The sequence below is a fragment of the Cimex lectularius genome, unplaced genomic scaffold (assembly GCF_000648675.2).
Source record: "Cimex lectularius strain Harlan isolate CLEC.00 unplaced genomic scaffold, Clec_2.1 scaffold88, whole genome shotgun sequence".
Taxonomy (NCBI): Eukaryota; Metazoa; Arthropoda; class Insecta; order Hemiptera; family Cimicidae; genus Cimex; species Cimex lectularius.
The window spans coordinates 503,697-522,534 of NW_019392660.1; the positions used below are offsets into that span (position 1 = coordinate 503,697).

At 35.2% G+C, this 18,838-nt stretch overlaps 2 protein-coding genes across 15 annotated transcripts in view; one reads left to right on the plus strand and one right to left on the minus strand.

Moving 5' to 3' along the window:
- The first annotated feature begins 1,501 nt into the window (after positions 1 to 1,501).
- LOC106668054 (lambda-crystallin homolog) lies at positions 1,502 to 8,999 on the plus strand. 4 transcript variants are annotated; one of them, XM_014396467.2, is made up of 8 exons: positions 1,504 to 1,738; positions 1,874 to 1,946; positions 3,641 to 3,752; positions 7,824 to 8,011; positions 8,077 to 8,285; positions 8,338 to 8,495; positions 8,546 to 8,688; positions 8,742 to 8,999. In XM_014396467.2, the coding sequence occupies exons 3-8, from the start codon at positions 3,715 to 3,717 to the stop codon at positions 8,951 to 8,953; spliced, it is 948 nt and encodes a 315-aa protein (XP_014251953.1). In that variant the 5' UTR covers positions 1,504 to 1,738; positions 1,874 to 1,946; positions 3,641 to 3,714; the 3' UTR covers positions 8,954 to 8,999. The 4 variants fall into 4 exon arrangements, with proteins under 4 accessions (XP_014251955.1, XP_014251953.1, XP_014251952.1 ...); XM_014396466.2 differs by lacking the exon at positions 1,874 to 1,946; XM_014396469.2 differs by lacking the exons at positions 1,874 to 1,946; positions 3,641 to 3,752 and having other exon boundaries at positions 1,502 to 1,738.
- Positions 9,000 to 12,776: 3,777 nt separating this feature from the next.
- LOC106668016 (ankyrin-3-like) overlaps positions 12,777 to 18,838 on the minus strand; it is a 117,443-nt gene continuing 111,381 nt past the window's right edge. For 6 of the 11 annotated variants that reach the window (XM_024224856.1, XM_024224854.1, XM_024224853.1 and 3 more), the window contains 3 exons: positions 16,549 to 16,695; positions 15,788 to 15,845; positions 13,656 to 13,903 (listed from right to left, as the gene is read on the minus strand). In XM_024224856.1, coding sequence (XP_024080624.1) covers positions 13,885 to 13,903; positions 15,788 to 15,845; positions 16,549 to 16,695 — 224 coding nt within the window. In that variant the 3' untranslated portion in view covers positions 13,656 to 13,884. Of the gene's footprint in view, positions 13,904 to 15,787; positions 15,846 to 16,526; positions 16,696 to 18,838 lie in introns of all 11 variants that reach the window. The other 5 variants (XM_024224857.1, XM_014396386.2, XR_001340694.2 and 2 more) reach the window with 4 other exon arrangements.

Sequence of the window (18,838 nt, forward strand, 5' to 3'; positions counted from 1 at the left end):
GGACATGTTTTATTGGAATGAAGATACATTTATTATTATTATTATTTGCGATGAGAAATATGAACCTTGCTCATTTATGAAACTATAAATATCTTTGATCTCTTTCAAAGTGTTTTCACTGAATTTTTGTTTTCTTTTGTAAAGATATTGTAAATTTCATTTAGGCTTATAATAATATAAATTTTGTGAAATATTGGCTTGACATTTTCTAAATAAATCTCAGCCTATTTGTTTATTAATTAATTTTGTTTATTTTTAACCAATCCTGCATTTGTTTAACTTCAAGGTAAGTATAACAAAAATACCAAATCTGAGTTTAAAAAATACATAAATTTTAATTTCTATGGTATTAAATCCCATTAGTTAGCTGCTTTTACTTGGCAAAATCCATTATAAGTCCTTGACCTAATGGAAAAGTTACGTCCCATCAAATCAAAGTGTTCCACAAGGCTGCTTCCTTGGTCCCATTCTCTATTCGCTATACCCTAAGCATTCAATGCACCCAGGACCATTTCGCCTTTTAAAGAATGATTTAAGAAATGGAGTATCACAGGACTTAATTGTAAAAAGACAACCCGCTCGATCCAAAAGAATAAAACCAAACAGAAGATACAAATTACTCGAATACAATTGTGACTAAAAATCTGGAAGTACAGAATTGATGGGAGAACTGTGGTTCAACCGAAATGACTTGATTCATTCGTCCCAGTTCAAAATTCTTCGAACCATTGCCCAAGCACCTTTACACGCAACATACACCTCTCTTGAAACTACAAGAAGTCATTATTGATGAGTTCATAACCCTGGACCGTTATCCCAACCTGCAACCCCAACATCCCTCTGCCAAAAAGCGAATCGAGTTTCTCATGGTTTGTTTTGTGGGCATGAGCTCACTTTACACCATTCCAAGTGGTTTTTTCTGACTTTTCCATCACAGTGGAAAGATCTTTCAAATTATACCTTTTACCATAAAACATCAGTATTCTACCGTTTATTAGTGCCGTAGGGAATGTGGACAATGGACATCGGAAGGAATGCGTAAGGTGCTTTCTTAGGCGTCAGGCAAGCCTTTGATCTAGTGTGTTCTAGTTTAACTGGAAACTTAAGACCATCCTTCCGACCACTTATTGACACAAATTTGAAGGACGTCAAAAAAATCGAAGAGTCAAACTGTCAGTCGGGAGTTGAGGAATCGCAGAGTTAAAGAGTCGTCAAAAGAATCAAAGAGTCCAACTGGGAGTCGGGAGTTGAGGAATCGCAGAGTTGAAGAGTCGTCAAAAGAATCGAAGAGTCAAAACGGGAGTTGAGGAATCGAAGGAATCGCAGAGTTCAAGAGTCGTCAAAAGAATCGAAGAGTCAAACTGGGAGTCGGGAGTTGAGGAATCGCAGAGTTGAAGAGTCGTCAAAAGAATCGAAGAGTCTAACTGGGATGAGGAATCGCAGAGTTGAAGAGTCGTCAAAAGAATCGAAGAGTCTAACTGGGAGTCGGGAGTTGAGGAATCGCAGAGTTGAAGAGTCGTCAAAAGAATCAAAGAGTCAAACTGGAAGTCGGGAGTTGAGGAATCGAAGGAATTCTTTGAATCGATTCTCGATTCCTTTGCCCATCTCTATGGACCCCTGTCATTCTCATTTCTCTCTTATCACTGAAGCATGGCCTACACGGATTGTTCTAGGAAAAAAAAATATAGTAAGGTGGACATCCGTGTAGGAAAGTGCCTTTTCATTGATTAAGGATAGGGTAAGAGTGATTATTTTATTAGCTCTCTCTATTTTATTTATTTATTTATTTTTTGGAAACATCCCAAACATAGAATAGTAGTGTTAATCAGTATTAATTTTTGTTTGTAGATGATATAGATGTAATTTTTTTCAGGGTATGGTATAGTATGGTATACTGCTCCCTTTAAGAGCTATTGTATCCCCCGTTCTCTGCCTAAAGCACATCGGTGAGTCCTATTTCATCAAGAAACTTGATTAATAGGCTTGGTTTCAGTGGTTGAAGCTCTTCTATGGACACATTATACATCCCAAAACATTTCCTCCTGCGGGCTAATGTAGCTCCGCAGTTTGTGAATAAATGTGTTGGTGTCTCTTCTGCCTCCTTGCAGAATCTACATGTGCCATCTTGGATTGTTCNAATGTTAGTGTTTTATCTAGTGTGATGCCCAGATATTTGACTTCATTTTTGATTTCTATCACAGTGTTGTTGAGTTTGATTTCTTTCATGTGATCTAGCTTCCTTTTTACAGTTGTTTTGTTTGGATTAATCCCTAAGCCTGCGCTTTTACACCATTCTTTTGTGATTTTCAGTCCCTCTTGGATTATATCGCAGAGGTTTCCTCGAATTTTCCCCTGGCTCACAGAACTATGTCATCTGCATATCCCTGACATTTTATTCCTGAGTGGTCCAGGGTTTCGAGCAGTTCATCAACTGTTAGGCTCCATAGAAGAGGTGATAATATCCCTCCTTGAGGACATCCTTTTGTTGTTCTGACTTCTATAGTCTTTATTCTTACATTTGTTTCGGCTATTATGGTTCTTAGCAGTTCTCCAATCCATCTAGATGTGGTTTGGTATACGTGTTTTTTCCCCAGGGAGGCTTCCATTGATGCATGAGATGCATTGTCAAAAGCTCCCTCAATATCAAGGAACGCGCAGATTGCTATTTCCTTTGTTTCCAGTTTTTCCTTTAGGTCACTGGTAAGTTGGTACAGTGCAGTTTCTGATGATCTTCCTGCTCTATATGCATGCTGACAGTAATGGAGAGGCTTGTTTACCAGTGCTGGCATTCTTATATAGTTGTCTATCAGCTTTTCAAGGGTCTTTAATAGAAAGAATGTTAAGCTGATTGGTCTGTAGGATTTAGGTGATGTAGGGTCTTTTTTCCCCACTTTTGGTATAAAAACCACCCTTGCCCTACGCCATGTAATGGAGAAGGCTAATTACTCTCTGATGTTGCCCGGTGTCAAGGCAGCCACATTAACACAGTGAATCACTCGGCACAGAATGCATGACACCTTTGATTGGATGCTGTTTTCTGTCAAGCCCAAGACTTTCGTTAGGGGGTGATAGGATGTAGGGAGAGGGGTTGGTGGTAGGAGTTTTCCTTAGTGAGGAGTGGTTGGGAAAGCGAGTACCTCAATTAGGAATAGTACAACCGGAGCCCCTTTAGCCTTTTCACACCGTACCATGCCGTGGGGATCAATGTGAATCCCCTCGTCAGGACGGTGATGAACATTTCCCGGGATTCACTACTTGGAAACGGTGTTGGTCTTTGAACCCCTAAATTTTGTTTAAGAAATGTTAAAAAAAAGGAAATTTATTTTTTTAAACCCTGGTTTAAAAAAGGGACCCTTGTCACATATTTTCACAATTTTATCTATCAAAATGTAGAAAATTAGTTTTGTTAGGGAACATGTCGAAGAATGTCAAGGCTGGTGATCAATTGACAACAGCATTCATTGTCATTGATATGAATCATCGAATCGACAGTAGCATTCATTGTCAATTCAATGATATGAATCATTTGAAACGTTTATTTTTTACTCTTCAAGTAGATTTTTGTTTCAGTTTAAAAAATGTCATTTATAACATATAAATAAAAATTTTATCTGGCTGTCTTTATCTCTTATGTAACCAGAAAGCCATAGATATTACAAACCAGTGAAAGTGGGACATGATAGTTGTTTTCTAATTCAATCCTGTCAGCAAATTATGTCTGGCAACAAAGGAAAAATTGCCATTATCGGAAGGTATGTGATATCTTTTATACAGCTTTAATTATGTTAACTTGGATTTTTATATTTATATATAACTGTCATATTTAAATTTTAGATTTTTATCATATTTTATTATAAAGGCCTGCTCTTTCTGGCATACATTTACAATGCTGTGTTAATTATCAACATACACAAACATACTTCTAAATACAGTGGAAATATTCTGTAATTAAAATGACCCTAAAACCCAACAAACCTATTCAATGTACAAGCTCCTTTCACCCTGCAGAGGTGATCTCAAATATAATGAAATATAAAATTAATCTATTAGGTTTTATGGTCTGATTGACCAAATAAATTCTTTTCAAATAATTAATTTTTAATTAAGGTTTTTGTTGAAATAAAAAAGTCAATGGCACGAGCCGAAGGTCGTGGGGTTTAAATCCTGCTTGTGGCACTGACTTTTTTATTTCAACATGTATTAGTATGTCCTCTGTGTGTTGTGACAGTGAAGCACATCCTAGAAGAATGCGAACAGCTGGCACGACACAGAGAGCGGTGCGACCTACCTTCCGAGATCTCAAAAATTCTAAGGCATAACAGCGACCATAAAGATCAACTTATGACATATTTAAAATCAATAAATGCTTACAGCTGCATATAACATGTGGTTCACCCCCCCATTGTATTGTATGAACGTATTTATTAGCATGAGTGGTTTAGCATGCATGGCTGCGGCTGGGACTGAATATCAAGTAACTCACACGCCCACCGATTTAGGTTAGTGATAATACATTTGTAGTATGATTGTAGGAAGGGTCGATGGTCTTGGTTGCAGTACTACTACCGAGATGCTACGTCCTTTCTAGTATGATCATATTTATTAGCGTGAGAGGTTATGTGTGAATGGACGTGGCTGTCGAGGAATATCGAGTACTCCACAGGCCCGTCAAAAAACCTTAGGATTAGTTTTATGGACGAATGGAATTTGTACATATGTATTATGCAGGGTCCCTAAAGGTCGGGGACTTGGTTGGTTCACGTGTCCTGCATAAACCTCTTGGACTTGTTCACAAACCCCAAGATTTTGGACCATTTTATCTCAGGGAGTGATTTGGTGATGTCCTCTCCTTCAAAGATTTCAAATCTAGACCTAGCATACCTATCACACTCTGCAAGGTAGTGCCTTGACGTTTCTTTTTTTTATTTCGCAAAAACAGGAAAAGGGATCTGGTAGACTATCCATTAAGGAGAGGTATCTTCAAGGTGGGCAGTGGCTCGTCAGAATACCTATCAGCCTTCTAATTCCCTTCCTTGAGATAGAGAATAGCCATTTAGATTCCGCTGGTTTGATCACCTTAACAAACTCTTTCGATTGCCTGTGTCCGGGGGATAAATTCCACTCCCTAAGGAATTGTTTCATGCCCCAGTTATTGATACTCTCCCAGGAATTTGTAGTACATACTGTTTGAATGTATTTATTCACGAGAATGGAAGGAGGAGGAAGATTAGAACCATCTTACCGATCTCCACTTTAGTTGTAATATTAGGAAACTAGGTTTATTAGTGTAAATGTGTATTATGAGTGTGTGTGTGTATGTAAATGGTCAAATACCTCAATTTACCACATATGGAACACAAAGAGAAATGCAACAAAAACCGTAAGGTCCGATGAGTAGCCAATTAGAATGAAGTTATCAGTAGACTCTTCTTTTTCCATTGTCGGCTCCTTCCACCTCAAAGAAGCCGACTGCTCATATAAAAATGTTTTTCTATCCCTACTTCCTTCCCCACTCCTTTAAAATCCAACGTATATAAAAACTCTAAATTCACTAATTTCGTGGTCCGCTTGACCAATTAATATATCACAATTAATTAAGGTTTTTAGTCGAGATAAAAAAGTCGGGGGTTGAAAAATGGCAAAAAGGAGGGAAAATTCAAAAGATGGGAAGTTAGTGTCAGAGTGGATCGAGGTCACGATAAATCAAGTGGTAGAGCTGCGGCAAAAATTTATATATTTTCACTGCAAATGGTTGAGAAATTGTACCGAATCCCCCACCTTTTTTTAATTCTCCCTCCTTTTGTCATTTTTCAAATAGAAGGAACGATAGCTCAAGTGGTAGAGCAGCAGCGTATCTAGCCGAAGTTCGTGGGTTCGAATCCCGTACGTGACACTGTCTTTTTTATCCCAACTAAAAACCTTAATTAATTTATAATGTTTTTCCGATGCCACAACACATTATTATTAATAAACCATTACTGATCATAAAAGCTTGGATGTAAATTAGATCTCAATCATATTAACTGCTCAAAATTATTATAAAATTTTAACGAACCTTCATGTAAATGTATAATGTCAGTTTTATGAAAGAATTAATAGTTCTGGATTTTTAATTTACGTAATAAAACAACTAGGTATTAAAACATTCAATAATTGTTTTATTGAATAAACATAAAACAGTTTTTCCAATAAAATATATTGTAATTTTCTAATTCACGACATCAAATAGATTACATGTGAGGTTGAGATGGGAAGTTAGTGTCTGAGTGGATCGAGGTCACGCTAGCTCAAGTGGGAGAGGAGCCGCGTATCAAGCAGAAGATCGTGGGTTCGAATCCCGCTCGTGCCATTGACTTTTTTATCTCAACTAAAAACCTTAATTAATTGTAGTATAAAAAAACATAAAACATCAATATCTCACTGGTACTCTCAACACGGCACACAATAATGACACATCTACACAGGAAACAAACACTTTGAGTGAGTACAAATATTTTGATTGATTCTAAAATTTCTAACGCTGTATAAATTCATTTTTCACATCCTGCGTGTATTTGTATAATTTAAACAACGTTTATAAATCCCAGGCCCTGAAGATCGCAATAAGATTGAAATGTTGGCAAGATAAAGAAAATGTTTTTCTAAATCTATGTCATACCAGACCACATCTTCTGCTCTCCAAATAATCAGTACTAACAATGTATAGTAATAAATAAATTATAAATCAATCATTTGATTGTAAATCTGCCCCTTGCGCAAGACCAACACTTCTGCAACGCTCGCACGTCGTGCAGGTTTAGTATACCGGTGTCAGATTTAAGGCGTTATTCACTATAAACTGTTTAAAATTCTTTGGAAAATTATTTATTTTATATTTTTCACTCTTCTTTTTCGATTTTTATATTTATTGGGTTTATTCAGTAACTAAACAACCATTAAACTTCTAATTATACTTCACTGTTTCCAATTAAATAACTTATCCAATTAAATAATCCTTATTATTTTTACAACTAATTTTTAATGTAATGCCTATTTTTAATCTTTATTAACCCGTCTAAATCAACAGTTAGACACAATACATTTGGATTTATTCAAGCCATTTGATAAAGTTGATCATTGTCTCCTTATCCGAAAATTAATCATCCTTGGAATGCATGGTTCTCTTCTCAAATGGTTTAGCTCCGATTTGAAAGTTAGAAATTTGTGAAACTGAATTTAGTAACTTGTAAAAAAAATAGTCCCATCTGGTGTACCTCAGGGGTCGTTACTCGGCCCATTTCTTTTCAAAGGTAGTTTTGAGAGCATAAATCATCACATCCCACACATCAAACATTTCTACATAGTCTAATTCTTCAACAATTTGGCTTTCCTTTCCCTAATTGTCTGCATCGAAATAATCCTGAAAGGATAATCAGGCCGAACCATTACCCATCCTTTCACCTGAAAGAAGCCCCCTCATATAAAAAATATCTTTCTATCCCGACTTCCTTCCCAACCCCTTCAAAATCCAATGTATATAAACATAAAACAGGAGAAACAGCAAACAAACAACATGGAAAACAAACACTTTGAGTGAGTACAAATACTTTGATTGAATATAAAATTTTCTAGCTATAATTTTTTTTGTGTGTGTTTGTTTTTACTATTGTTACAGTATTTCCTTAATATTTGGCCCTAAATTGCTATTATTTTTTTTAAATCATATTTTTTGCTTATTACCAATAATTTACAATTATATTTTATTCTACATCTATACATTACATTCAGAAAATATATCAGCACAATTCAAAATATTAGGTACTTTATTATTAAAAATTCCTTAGTGGATTGATTGGAAGAAGTTGGTCCATGTTGTTTGTGAGTGTCGGCTATAACGTCTGCATTTACGATGTTGTGTCTGAGCAAGTGGAAGAGGCTAAAAAGTTCATAAAAAATGAGCTCGAAAACATGGAAAAAAATAAAATCCTCAAAGGAAAATTGTCAGCTGAGGAACAGTACAATTTGATATCAGGTAATTAATATCCATTTATTTCTTTATTATACAAAAAAGAAAAAAGTAAATTGAGAATAATTTAGGTAATTTGAGCCTGTCGGAATGTCTTCAGGGAGCGATTTACATGCAAGAATGCATTCCGGAAAATCTCGAGTTGAAGATAAAACTCTATGAAGAAATTGATAAAGTTGTCGGCGACAAGACGATCATAGCAAGCTCGACATCGACATTCGTACCTTCACTTTTTTCGGAAAATTTAAAAAACCGTAAAAACATCGTCGTCGCCCATCCTGTGAGGAAAAAACACTTATGTTTAACGGTTTGAATAATAAAATTTTCTTAAGGTCAATCCTCCTTATTTCGTCCCTCTCGTGGAAATCGTTCCTGCTCCATGGACTGAGCCGAGCGTTACGAAAAAAACCAAAGAGATTATGACCGAAATCGGCCAAGCACCTGTAACACTAAACAGAGAAATTCCTGGATTTGCACTCAACAGAATTCAGTAAGTGTACTTTTGCGAATAAAATCAGGTGTAAAATTTTCAATCTTCAGGTATGTTATTCTCAATGAATGCTGGAACCTGATCAAAGAAGGCATCCTTAATGTTGAAGATGTCGACAAAGTAATGTCTGAAGGGCTTGGAATGAGATATGCTTTCCTCGGCCCTCTCGAAACCGCGCACCTCAATGCTGAAGGTAAGCATTCATCTACAACTCTTCAACCAATCCTTACCGACTGAATATTTCAGGTATGGAAAACTATTGTGCAAGATACTGCAATTCGATGTACAAGGTTTGCCAGACGATGTTGCCTGTGCCAAAATTCGAAGGAGAACAAGTAAAACAAATGGCCAAAGAACTGTGCGAAAAAGTTCCTTTGGATAAGCTCAAAGAAAGAAGGGAGTGGAGGGATAATTGTCTAACTCAACTCTCATCTTTAAAAAATAAACTTCCAAAATAGAATAATATGGAAAATTTTAAAATTAATAAAATTCCAATAATGAAAATGATTTTTGTTTTGTTCTGAATCATGGTAGAAGGTTGTTCAAATGAGTATTGGTAAAGAGTAGAGCCTCAACAACTTAGACGACCAGGTTCACCGACACTGAAATCTTTTCTTTACCATGTCTAGATACAAACTTTTTACCATGCTTTTGACATACAAGACTTTCTCAGATGATCAAGTTCGCTGATGCTACTGTATTTTTTATTGCTCGTTGTTTCATCAGTGGGTCATAACATGATAATAAAATTGGAAAAGTGGGCTGTCCAGGCTTTAGCACCAAGTAAGCGGCTGGGTGTCGACCATATAAGGCCTTTTCTAATGGTAGGAAGATCCTTCTTCTGTTCATTTAAGACTCTGGGGTCATCTTTCAACCGTGCTCTTCCAAGTTTCTCAGATGAACAGGTCTACTGACACTGACGACCATTTCTGTACCATATTCTTTTTTGCTTGTTATCACCAGTAGGTTGGATCGTGATAGTAAAACCTGAAGAGGGCCATTTGGGCTTTAGCCTCAAAAGTGACTGTGTGTCTACCAAACATGGCCGACTCTAATTCAAGTTTGGAAGATCCTTCTTCTGAGCAGTTAAGACTCTGGGGGTCTTCTTTCAACCATGTTCTTGCAATGTTTCTCAGATGAACAGATCCACTGACGCCGATGACTGAAAATTTCATTTTTGGTAATTTTTCGAAGTTAGGAGGTGAAGGGGTACACAAAATTCACCATTTCTGGCATTTTTATCGAAAATTCACAACTTGTAATATAATAAGTAATAATAATGCTTTATTAAACATAAAAAAAGGAAAAAAGACAATTTAGATTTTAAAGCATTTAAGGCCATGGATCTTGGATCCGTCTGCCAGAGGTCTTTGATTAAACAGTCAAAAACGAAAAAATACACAATAAAATAAAAGTTATAGCCTACACAATAAAAAGAAAAAAAAGGAGAAACAACAACTGCCAAAATGCGAAAGAGAACAAAAATAACAGGTTATACAAAAGAAATCAAAAATTAAACTCATTAATTAATTCATATCTGTAATTCCATGCATGCCTAGCGTATCGAATTAAGGGCCGCGAATTTGAGCCACTCAAAAACCGTAACAGGTCAACCCTGGGGAGAGTGAAACATCCGAGATGCAACAACCGAATCTCACCCAGGATTGAGCACTCCGCCAAGAAGTGGGATACAGTTTTAATAGAGCGCGAATTACACAAAGAACAGATTCCTAATTCCCCTCTGATCCAAACAGCCGAGTTTAAGTGCAAAACCTCACTTCTTAGCTTAAATAGCCATCGCAACTCATTGAGACAAAGACCGTCAAAATTATCTTCATGTAGGTCGAAAAATGCAGAAGAAATTTGTCCTCCTTGTAAAGTGTGAGATGCGTAGATGCTCAGACACGAAACCAGCATTCTTCGTGATGTTGTTTATTAATTTGATTAATAAGAATTGAAAAATGATTATGCCAGTCACAGAGGTTGTCTAAGGATATGAGGAAGGGCAAGTTGTACTTTATAAACAAATATTTCCAGTGAGCGAACCATGAAATATTAGTCTTTATGACCGCCAACGATGTTATTTTTGTGTATCTGGTATTGGGAGAATCAGAACTTTCACAATATAGGAGTAGTGAAGCTTAAGTGTATACACCAAAATTAAATCCAAATTGGTTTCTAAATATAATATATAGTTTGGTGTACCAGGTGGCAATGTGAACAACTTTCTTACAAAAAAACGTTGCACTTTTTCTATTGCTTCAAACCTCTGGTATCCCCACATTTGACAGCCATAGCAGATTTGCACGACTTATCGCCTTAAAAATATTATACTAGACTTTAATAGGGATAGTTTCTTTGAATAGGAAGGCTGACCATGTGTTATTTAGACCTAATTTAGCCACTGATGCTTTCCAAGAGAAGTGCTTGTTCCAAGAGAGTCTCGGGGTAAATATGACTCCTAAATATTTATATTCATTTACAATCTCGATGAGATTGCCCCTAAAAAAAAAGCGATCCAGAGAACTCAACCTACCCCCTCTCCTAAACACCATGATTTTCAACTTCTCTAAATTAACTATGAGGTTCCACTGTTCACAGTAATATTCAAATAGTTTGATATTTCTTTTTAAGCCAGTTGCACTATCCGATAGGATAACTATATCGTCCGCATTCATTTTAATTGACGTATTACCTACACGGATTCCACATTCCAGGACATTTGGGAGGTCATGTAAAAAGAGAGCGAATAAGATTGGGCTCAACTGGCAACCCTGACGCACTCCACAATGCACTTTAAAAGACTCTGAAATACCCTCCTTACCACGCACATTCGCAGAAGTCTCAGAGAATAAGGTTTTTAAAGTGTTGACCATCTTTGAGGAAAATCCTAAGTCAATGAGTTTTAAAAACAATCCCCGACGATCTACACCATCAAAAGCAGCTCTCAAATCCACAAAGAAGCAATACGTCTTCTGCTTTGGTTTCAAGCTTAAATTGACTACATTGGCCAATAGACAAACAGATTGTCACTAGTCGAGAACCCTTTTCTAAACCCCATTTGACTTTCACCTAGAAGACCGTTGGCATCAACATAAACTTCTAACCTTCTGAGCAGTAAGCAAGAAAAAATCTTGGCCACACCATTCAGACATGAGATGCCTCTGAAAATTCACAACTTGAACACCCTATCAAAAAATTCTTCGTTACAAACCTCGTTTGTTGGTGATCGAATTCTCCGTCACATTAGACCGACCCCAGTCCGATTCATGAAACATTCGAATTTTGGCTAATTTACTGCTTTTCACCCAAATTGAATGTTACTGTTTTCTGATGGGTACCCCCTACTGAATGAAAAAATGTACGACAAATCTAACAGAGAATTTTTTGATAGGGTGTTGAAGTTGTGAATTTTCGATAAAAATGCCAGAAATGGTGAATTTTGTGTACCCCTTTTCACCTCCTAACTTCGAAAAATTGCCAAAAATGAAATTTTCGGCCGATCGGGCTGGTTTTAATCTCATTCGACGCAGAAATTAATCCTCTACAGATATTGTTTCGAGCTGTTTTAGGTCAGGCTAACGGGTTACTAACAATTTCACGAATAAGGTCAAAAAACGTGGTTTTTCATGGTTTTTTGCCTGTAGCTCGGAACTGAAGGGTTTGCGGACACAGGCTCATAGGACCTTTTTTACTCAGCATTCAATTTCCTATAAGATCTGGAAGTGTGGCTGAATCGATTGGGGCCACCTTGTATATATCTTAACAAAAGGTAAGAAAATAAAAACAAAAACGGATTAGTTATCAATAAATACTATTTATTTATATAGTTTACATTGTGCCGCCAGCATTTCTTTGAAAGAATAAACATCGGACAGTGCAAATAATTTCTCTTTCTTATAATTATATATCTATAATATAATAAACTTCACAATTATTTTTTTAGGATTTGTGCCTTAAACATATATGTTTAATACTGATGTCAAAATGTTTAAAACACAAGGTCAGTTACAACCTTAATCTAACAGAGAACACCAGAATCTGAGGCTATTTTAATTAACCATTTATCATCTCGTCTCTATTATTATTTTTTTAAATTATTTATTATTGGTGTAATATTTTCTATGACTTTTAACAACAATATTATTCTCTTCTATTAGAAAATATAAAACTTTTGTTAACAAATTTGAAAAGAAATATCACCTCAAGGAAGCACAGCAGGTCGGATTAAAAAATAATTTGAAGGCTGTGCAAACTCGACCCTTTACCATTTAGACAAAATAAATTCTTGAAAAACAAATTTAAAAAAAAAACAAACCTTGGCGAATCCGAATTTGTTTAAAATTTTCCAAACAGGCAGCGACTCCCAAAACGAAAAGCCCTACGAATAGAAAGGAAGACATTGAAATTCGAAAAAACCGATTTGGACCGACTAATTTGAACGCCGCGCGTTTGGAGAAAACTTTCAGATTGGCGCCAATCACACCCGCGTCTTGCACAAACTTTTCACCCGCTTCTTGCACAGACTTTTCTACAAAAATAGTTCAAAATATGAATTTGATTAATAATAATGTACGTTAAAACTTTTCCAAAAAATATAACAAACATTCATTAATAAATAGAATCTGAACTATAGTAAACAATATTAATCCTATTATTGTTTCATAGTTGGATATATAATTTTTATTAAACAAATATATTGATCTTTTGAAGAAAGTTAATTTAAAAAACACTTAATATTATGAAAAAGGGCTTCGTGCCTCTTTTTAAACAGCAGTAGCACTAAAGTCTTTAAGTATTTTTTTTCCAAAAAATCCCTTCGAATTAGGCAAATGCAAAAGAATAACTATCACACTTTATATCAATAATAATATAAAGTTAAACCTTTCATGAAAAATATACAAGGATAACATGGTTAAAGCTTCTACTAAGATTGATATATCATAATATTAGTTGTTCATTGTTATGTACAAATATTTAATTTTACTGAAAAGAAAATCTAAATATTTTATTCCTAAACCAGTTTCATAACAACAGTGAAAATAAAAGTTAACACACACAAAGAAAAAGTAAAAAACAATTCTATTTACATTAGAATAATCTCAATCAAATTGGTCATGTCTTATCAGGAATTGCAAACAAACAAGCCCAAAACGTACCAAATAAAATCGTAATAACTGTTGCGTCGAAACTGATCTTTAGCTTATGATAGATTAGATTTAAACATGAATTCTAACATCATTACTATATAAATTTTCCTGCTTCGGTACGAAATCAAACCTTTATCTAAAATCTAGAACATCCGGGCTTGAAATATCTGCAGCCGGCAAAAGCTGACAACTTGAAAATATGCTTAGTTAGGTTTTATGTCGTCTTCGTTCGCAGATTATCATGGGGAGGCCAGCACCCTGGAGAAAAACAATTAATGTGCAAATTAGACAAACTAGATTATATACATCAAGATGAAAATAGATAAAAAAACATGTTTAAACTAAAAATTAATTTATAAAAATACAATTTTATTATATCAACAAAAATAGAATAAAAGTTCTATATCTATAAGCTACAGATACCCTAGAGGAATTTCTATTTTAGGGTGTCCTGCCTCAATTTTATTAAAGAACAAACTTAAAACAAGACTTGGGAATAGACAAATTTTAGTTAAATTGAATATGGAGTTGTGCCTGATTGTATTCGATGAGACTTTAGTGGCTGTTTAATTTATTTGAATTTTTTTTATTAAAACACCTTTTTTAAGCCTCCTGGTGTTTATAAAGCCCATTTAGGGCCTTCATACAAGAATCTTTTTAGCACTAGAGAGGTTTTGAGGACATACTGCATTGGGTTTCCCAATTTAGAATTTAAAATTTTACAATCTATTCTATTTCCCCTCTGTTAAAAAAGTTTCTTCAAATTCTACAAGGTAATGTAGTGGTAAAATATTGTATTTAAAAAAAAAAAAATGGAAGTGTGTGTTCCATTCTCTCCTTGTAGACTGCTAAAAAAATTTGTGTGTGCTTTGCCTATTCGATCTTTCACATGGCATATGCACCTCCCGACGTGACCATATGTGATTGAACCAAGAATTCATTGGGTTGCCCGGAAAATAATGCAGGTTTATGTTTATAAAAATAAAAACAATTAAATAAATGATTTGAAACATTTTGCATTGATTAAAATACACTCCATCACTCCCAATACACTTCCCTCAACGCAACTTCTACATACCCTCTGAATAGAATGTCGAGTCTTCGTTATTAACAAATTCTATAAACGAATTTCTAACAACTTTTGATCAATAAATATTTTATGAATTTAAAAATGGTAGTAACAATTCTATCCAGAAAAGATTCGCTTCTGTTTTGTCAAAGAAATTTTGCTAAAACTTCATAATTTTTTTGGTGGTTGTTTAATGCACGAGGAACCCAAATTTCGAGCTTTTACACCTCTCCAATTGCCTTAAGATCAGCGATGGTTGATTTGCTAACTGAAAGATTCTCAGCAAGTACTCAACAATTGTTTTTTGACCAAATCATCACGACCTTCTTTATCTTCAAGTCTTTTTCTCGAAATTTTTTGAAAATATCTCTGAACGGTGCTCTCACCCACACTGCCATCGCCCCGGACTTCATTAATGTTTCTGGCCAAGTTTAAACTCATGCAACAAAATTACACAAAAATCGCACATTTACATCTTAGTAAGACTGAATTATTCCCAAGTAATGTTATATTGAGGGGTAATTAAAAGAAAACATTAAAACCTGCGTTATTTACAACAGCCCAACAGAAAACCATTTTCACATGTCCCCCCCCCAAAAAAAAAAAAAAAAAAATTGCCTCAGCCCAAACTATATTTTTCCGGAGCTGATCAATATGGGCATGCCATTTTAATATTTCGTCGATAATTAGTCCCAAAACTTATTTGTTCGATGTTAAAGCAGTTGGTGCAAATTTGAATCACCTCTGAAACAATTAAATATAATAATCATACGGGGATTAGGGCAGATTGGGCTGAAACAAATTTTGATTTCGGAATTATGTGCAAACCATCACATGTCTGCTTGCATTTGAATCTCTATGTCTGCCCAACTATTACCAGGAGGTTGTTTATATAAATCAAAAATAAAACTGGTCTTAGCACAGAGCCCTGAGGAACACCATGGTTGAAATCACTCAACGCATCTGCGATTTGGGCACATGCGAACAATCAGGTAAATATGATTTGAACCAATCTTGCATATTACTTCGAATTCCCAGGGTATTCTTCACAACTTAGAATAATTTGTATTTACCTGTGTACGTCTGCCTGGCTTCCTATGTTCGACAACGATTCCTGAATCAAATCAGAACCTAAGGGCATAACAGAATCTCTTAGCAAAATTGGTAATGTCAATTCACCTTTAAAAAAAAAAAAAAAATCAGTTTTAAAGAAAAATGAATTTATTACCAAAACAGATTTAATTTTGGCAAATTATGACCATTAAACATGCAAAAAACCTAATAATTTAACTTTTAATCTTCACTAAATCTATAAAATTCGAATGACCACTTTCTAATCTACTAAGTAGCAACCATAATTTCCTTAACTGCTTCTTTTTTCAAAAATATTTGTTTTACGACTACCACACTGACAGGAAAAAATTAAGCAAATTGGTCTTTGTTAACAAAAATATTTAAGCCAGGGAAAAAAGATCTACAGAGATAAATGAAGAAATAATCTCCATCAGTAGAGAAAAAAACGAAAATAAGTTCAAACTTATAGTTTTAAAATACCATGTTTTTTTCCATGTGAAATCTATTTGCAGGAGAAAAAAAAAAGATAAATTTTCAATAAGTGGCAAATAAAATATTATATAAAAAACAAAATCTGCTCAACAAAACTCGTCAAAATTACATTTGCTGACATGGTTAAAATAAATTTTCCCATTTGCCCCCAGGGTTAGTATAAATTTTCCGTGTTAGTAGATTTCGCTTGATACGGCGTGTGAATGCAAACCTTGTTAGTTAAAATAATGTTAGTCTGTCACCTACTGGGTAACTTTCGGAGGCTCACCAGGATCCGAATCTGAAAGGTCATTGCCTTCATGCAGTGCAATGTCGGAACCGCTCGAGCTCCCAAGCGTCCTCCGGTTCTTCCTTCTAGTCGTGTTATTCCCTTCCTCCACGACACCCTCCTCACTGTCACTGCTTAATGGGCCTCCTTATTTGTACAAAAACGAACGTCGGACATGTTAAAAAATGTTAGTGAAATGTCTAACAGGCCAAAACAAGGATATCAGTTTTGTTATTTGCTCCAAAAACAAAGTGATCAACTTTCCCAAAAGCACAACTTTGCAAATACTATACATTTATTTAATAATTATTAGTGTTCATATGATAGAAAACAATCATGATTTAATTTGATAATAGATACTTTGGTTATAAAGATCATTCATATTTTCTCACATTTAGTATATCCCATAGTTCATTAAAAATATAAAAGTGAGTTGTAATTTTTCATGTAAAGAGAGGATGAGATGAAAAGAGTGCCACAAGCAGGACTCGAACCCACGACCTTTGACTCAATACACCACTGCTCTAACCACTTGAGCTATCGTGACTTTGGTCAGCTAAGAACAATTAAAACTATTAAAAAATATTTTTAAAAACAGCCTTTTTATTTATCTAAACTTTAACTTGAATGAACTGCCCTAATCTTATCTAACCTAAATTGTCCCGAACCCTAACCAATTAAACATTCCTCAAAATCGACCATGGTGGCTGAGTGGTTAGGATGTCTGATGCTAGGTTAAATCCCAGCACTTAGTTTTTATTTGGAATGGTATGAAATAAGTATTGTGAAGTGGTTTGACCCTTCACCTAACAGCTGATGGGGTAGCTGAACTTTAAGCCCTCCAGTACTTGTAAGGAATTACTTACACTCCCCCAAAATCGACATTGGAAAAATGGTCACACAAAAAATCTGTGTATCCAGTCCAAAAACAAATCCACGTTAAAATAATAATTCAATCTAAATTTCCTAGTCATATATTTTTTGTGTGTATAATTTGGTCATTCTGGAAGTTCATATTCTAGGATATTAAAACTAAGTTCTTGAGATGAAGAATTCGATCCTTAGAAATCATTTATTTTTTTATTAATTATACTTTTTATCTAAAGTCTTGGTTGAGATGAAAAAGTTAGTGTCACGAGCGGGATTTGAAACAGCGACCTTTACTTAATTCATAATAATTGAGGTCATGATACAAAACATGTCTTGTGATATGGGATCTAAAGGATTGATTCTTGGAAGATCCTCCGGTCGCTTTGTCTGAAAGATATCCTGAATTGGAGCATCTCAGAAAAAAACGTTCTTATCAGGATATATTGGGCAAAGGATGAGGTGGCGAAAGCTAGGATGTTCTATCCTCCTGATTTGACTATCCCGATCTGATTTGCTGAAATTAAACTGTACGGAATATGGTAAAGAAAAGAGAGCAGCGTTCAGGACAGAGACATCCAAGCACTTTCAGATCAAGAGAATGGAATAGGTCGCCCTCAGTGTGCAAAATACAGAAAAAGATCCAAATCCGGCTCACAAATGGTTGTCATAGCTGACAGACACTTTTGGGATAAAGCTTGCGTGTGTGGCAGGCATGCTGAATCTGTCAAATGTGTCGTAATTAACACATTTAGTGCGGCATTGTATTTCAATTTCTCCCCTCCTAAATGGCAAAAATTTCTTATTCGTAGAAACGTTACGCTTCATGGCCACTGATCGTATTAAAGGGTGTCACTCCTTGAATCCATATAAAGAACATGTAGGAGAGCTACTGAAATGATAATTGTACTCGAGTACGGTGAATCTTTTGATCCCACGATCAAATTTTTGGAGGAAACAGGTATTTTTTATAAAGTAAAGTAATACCCGTTATTCAGTATGGCTTAATCCATAAGATTTCGTGATCCAATTGACTAAATAACAATTAATAAGATAAAAAAAGTCAGTGTCACGAGTGGGCGATCGAAGTCAAGATAAGTCAAGAGGTAGAGCAGCGTATTGAGCTGAAGGTCGTCGGTTCAAATCCCGCTCGGAACACTGACTTTTTTTATCTCAACCTATACTTTACATAAAGATTAATTAATTGAAAAATGTAGGGCTTAATGTTCAACTACATAGAAACCACTGTACAATACTTCTTTCAAACCATTTTCAATTCAAAAGTAATGCTGCATTGTGATTCGAACCCAAGACCTCTAGTGTGGCAAATTCGAGTTGGACACCCTAACCACTCAGCCAAACTAACAGAGAAAAAAAAATCTGAGTTATTTAGTGTGGGAAGGTTGTCACATACACAGTTCAT

Excerpts from the sequence above, each read along its gene's own strand:
- LOC106668054 (XM_014396465.2), top strand. The coding sequence starts at position 7,511 with ATGTATATAAACATAAAACAGGAGAAACAGCAAACAAACAACATGGAA. Across the intron at positions 8,496-8,545 it reads TTTGCACTCAACAGAATTCA|GTATGTTATTCTCAATGAAT; the intron begins GTAAGTGTACTT and ends TTCAATCTTCAG. Across the intron at positions 8,689-8,741 it reads CGCGCACCTCAATGCTGAAG|GTATGGAAAACTATTGTGCA; the intron begins GTAAGCATTCAT and ends TGAATATTTCAG.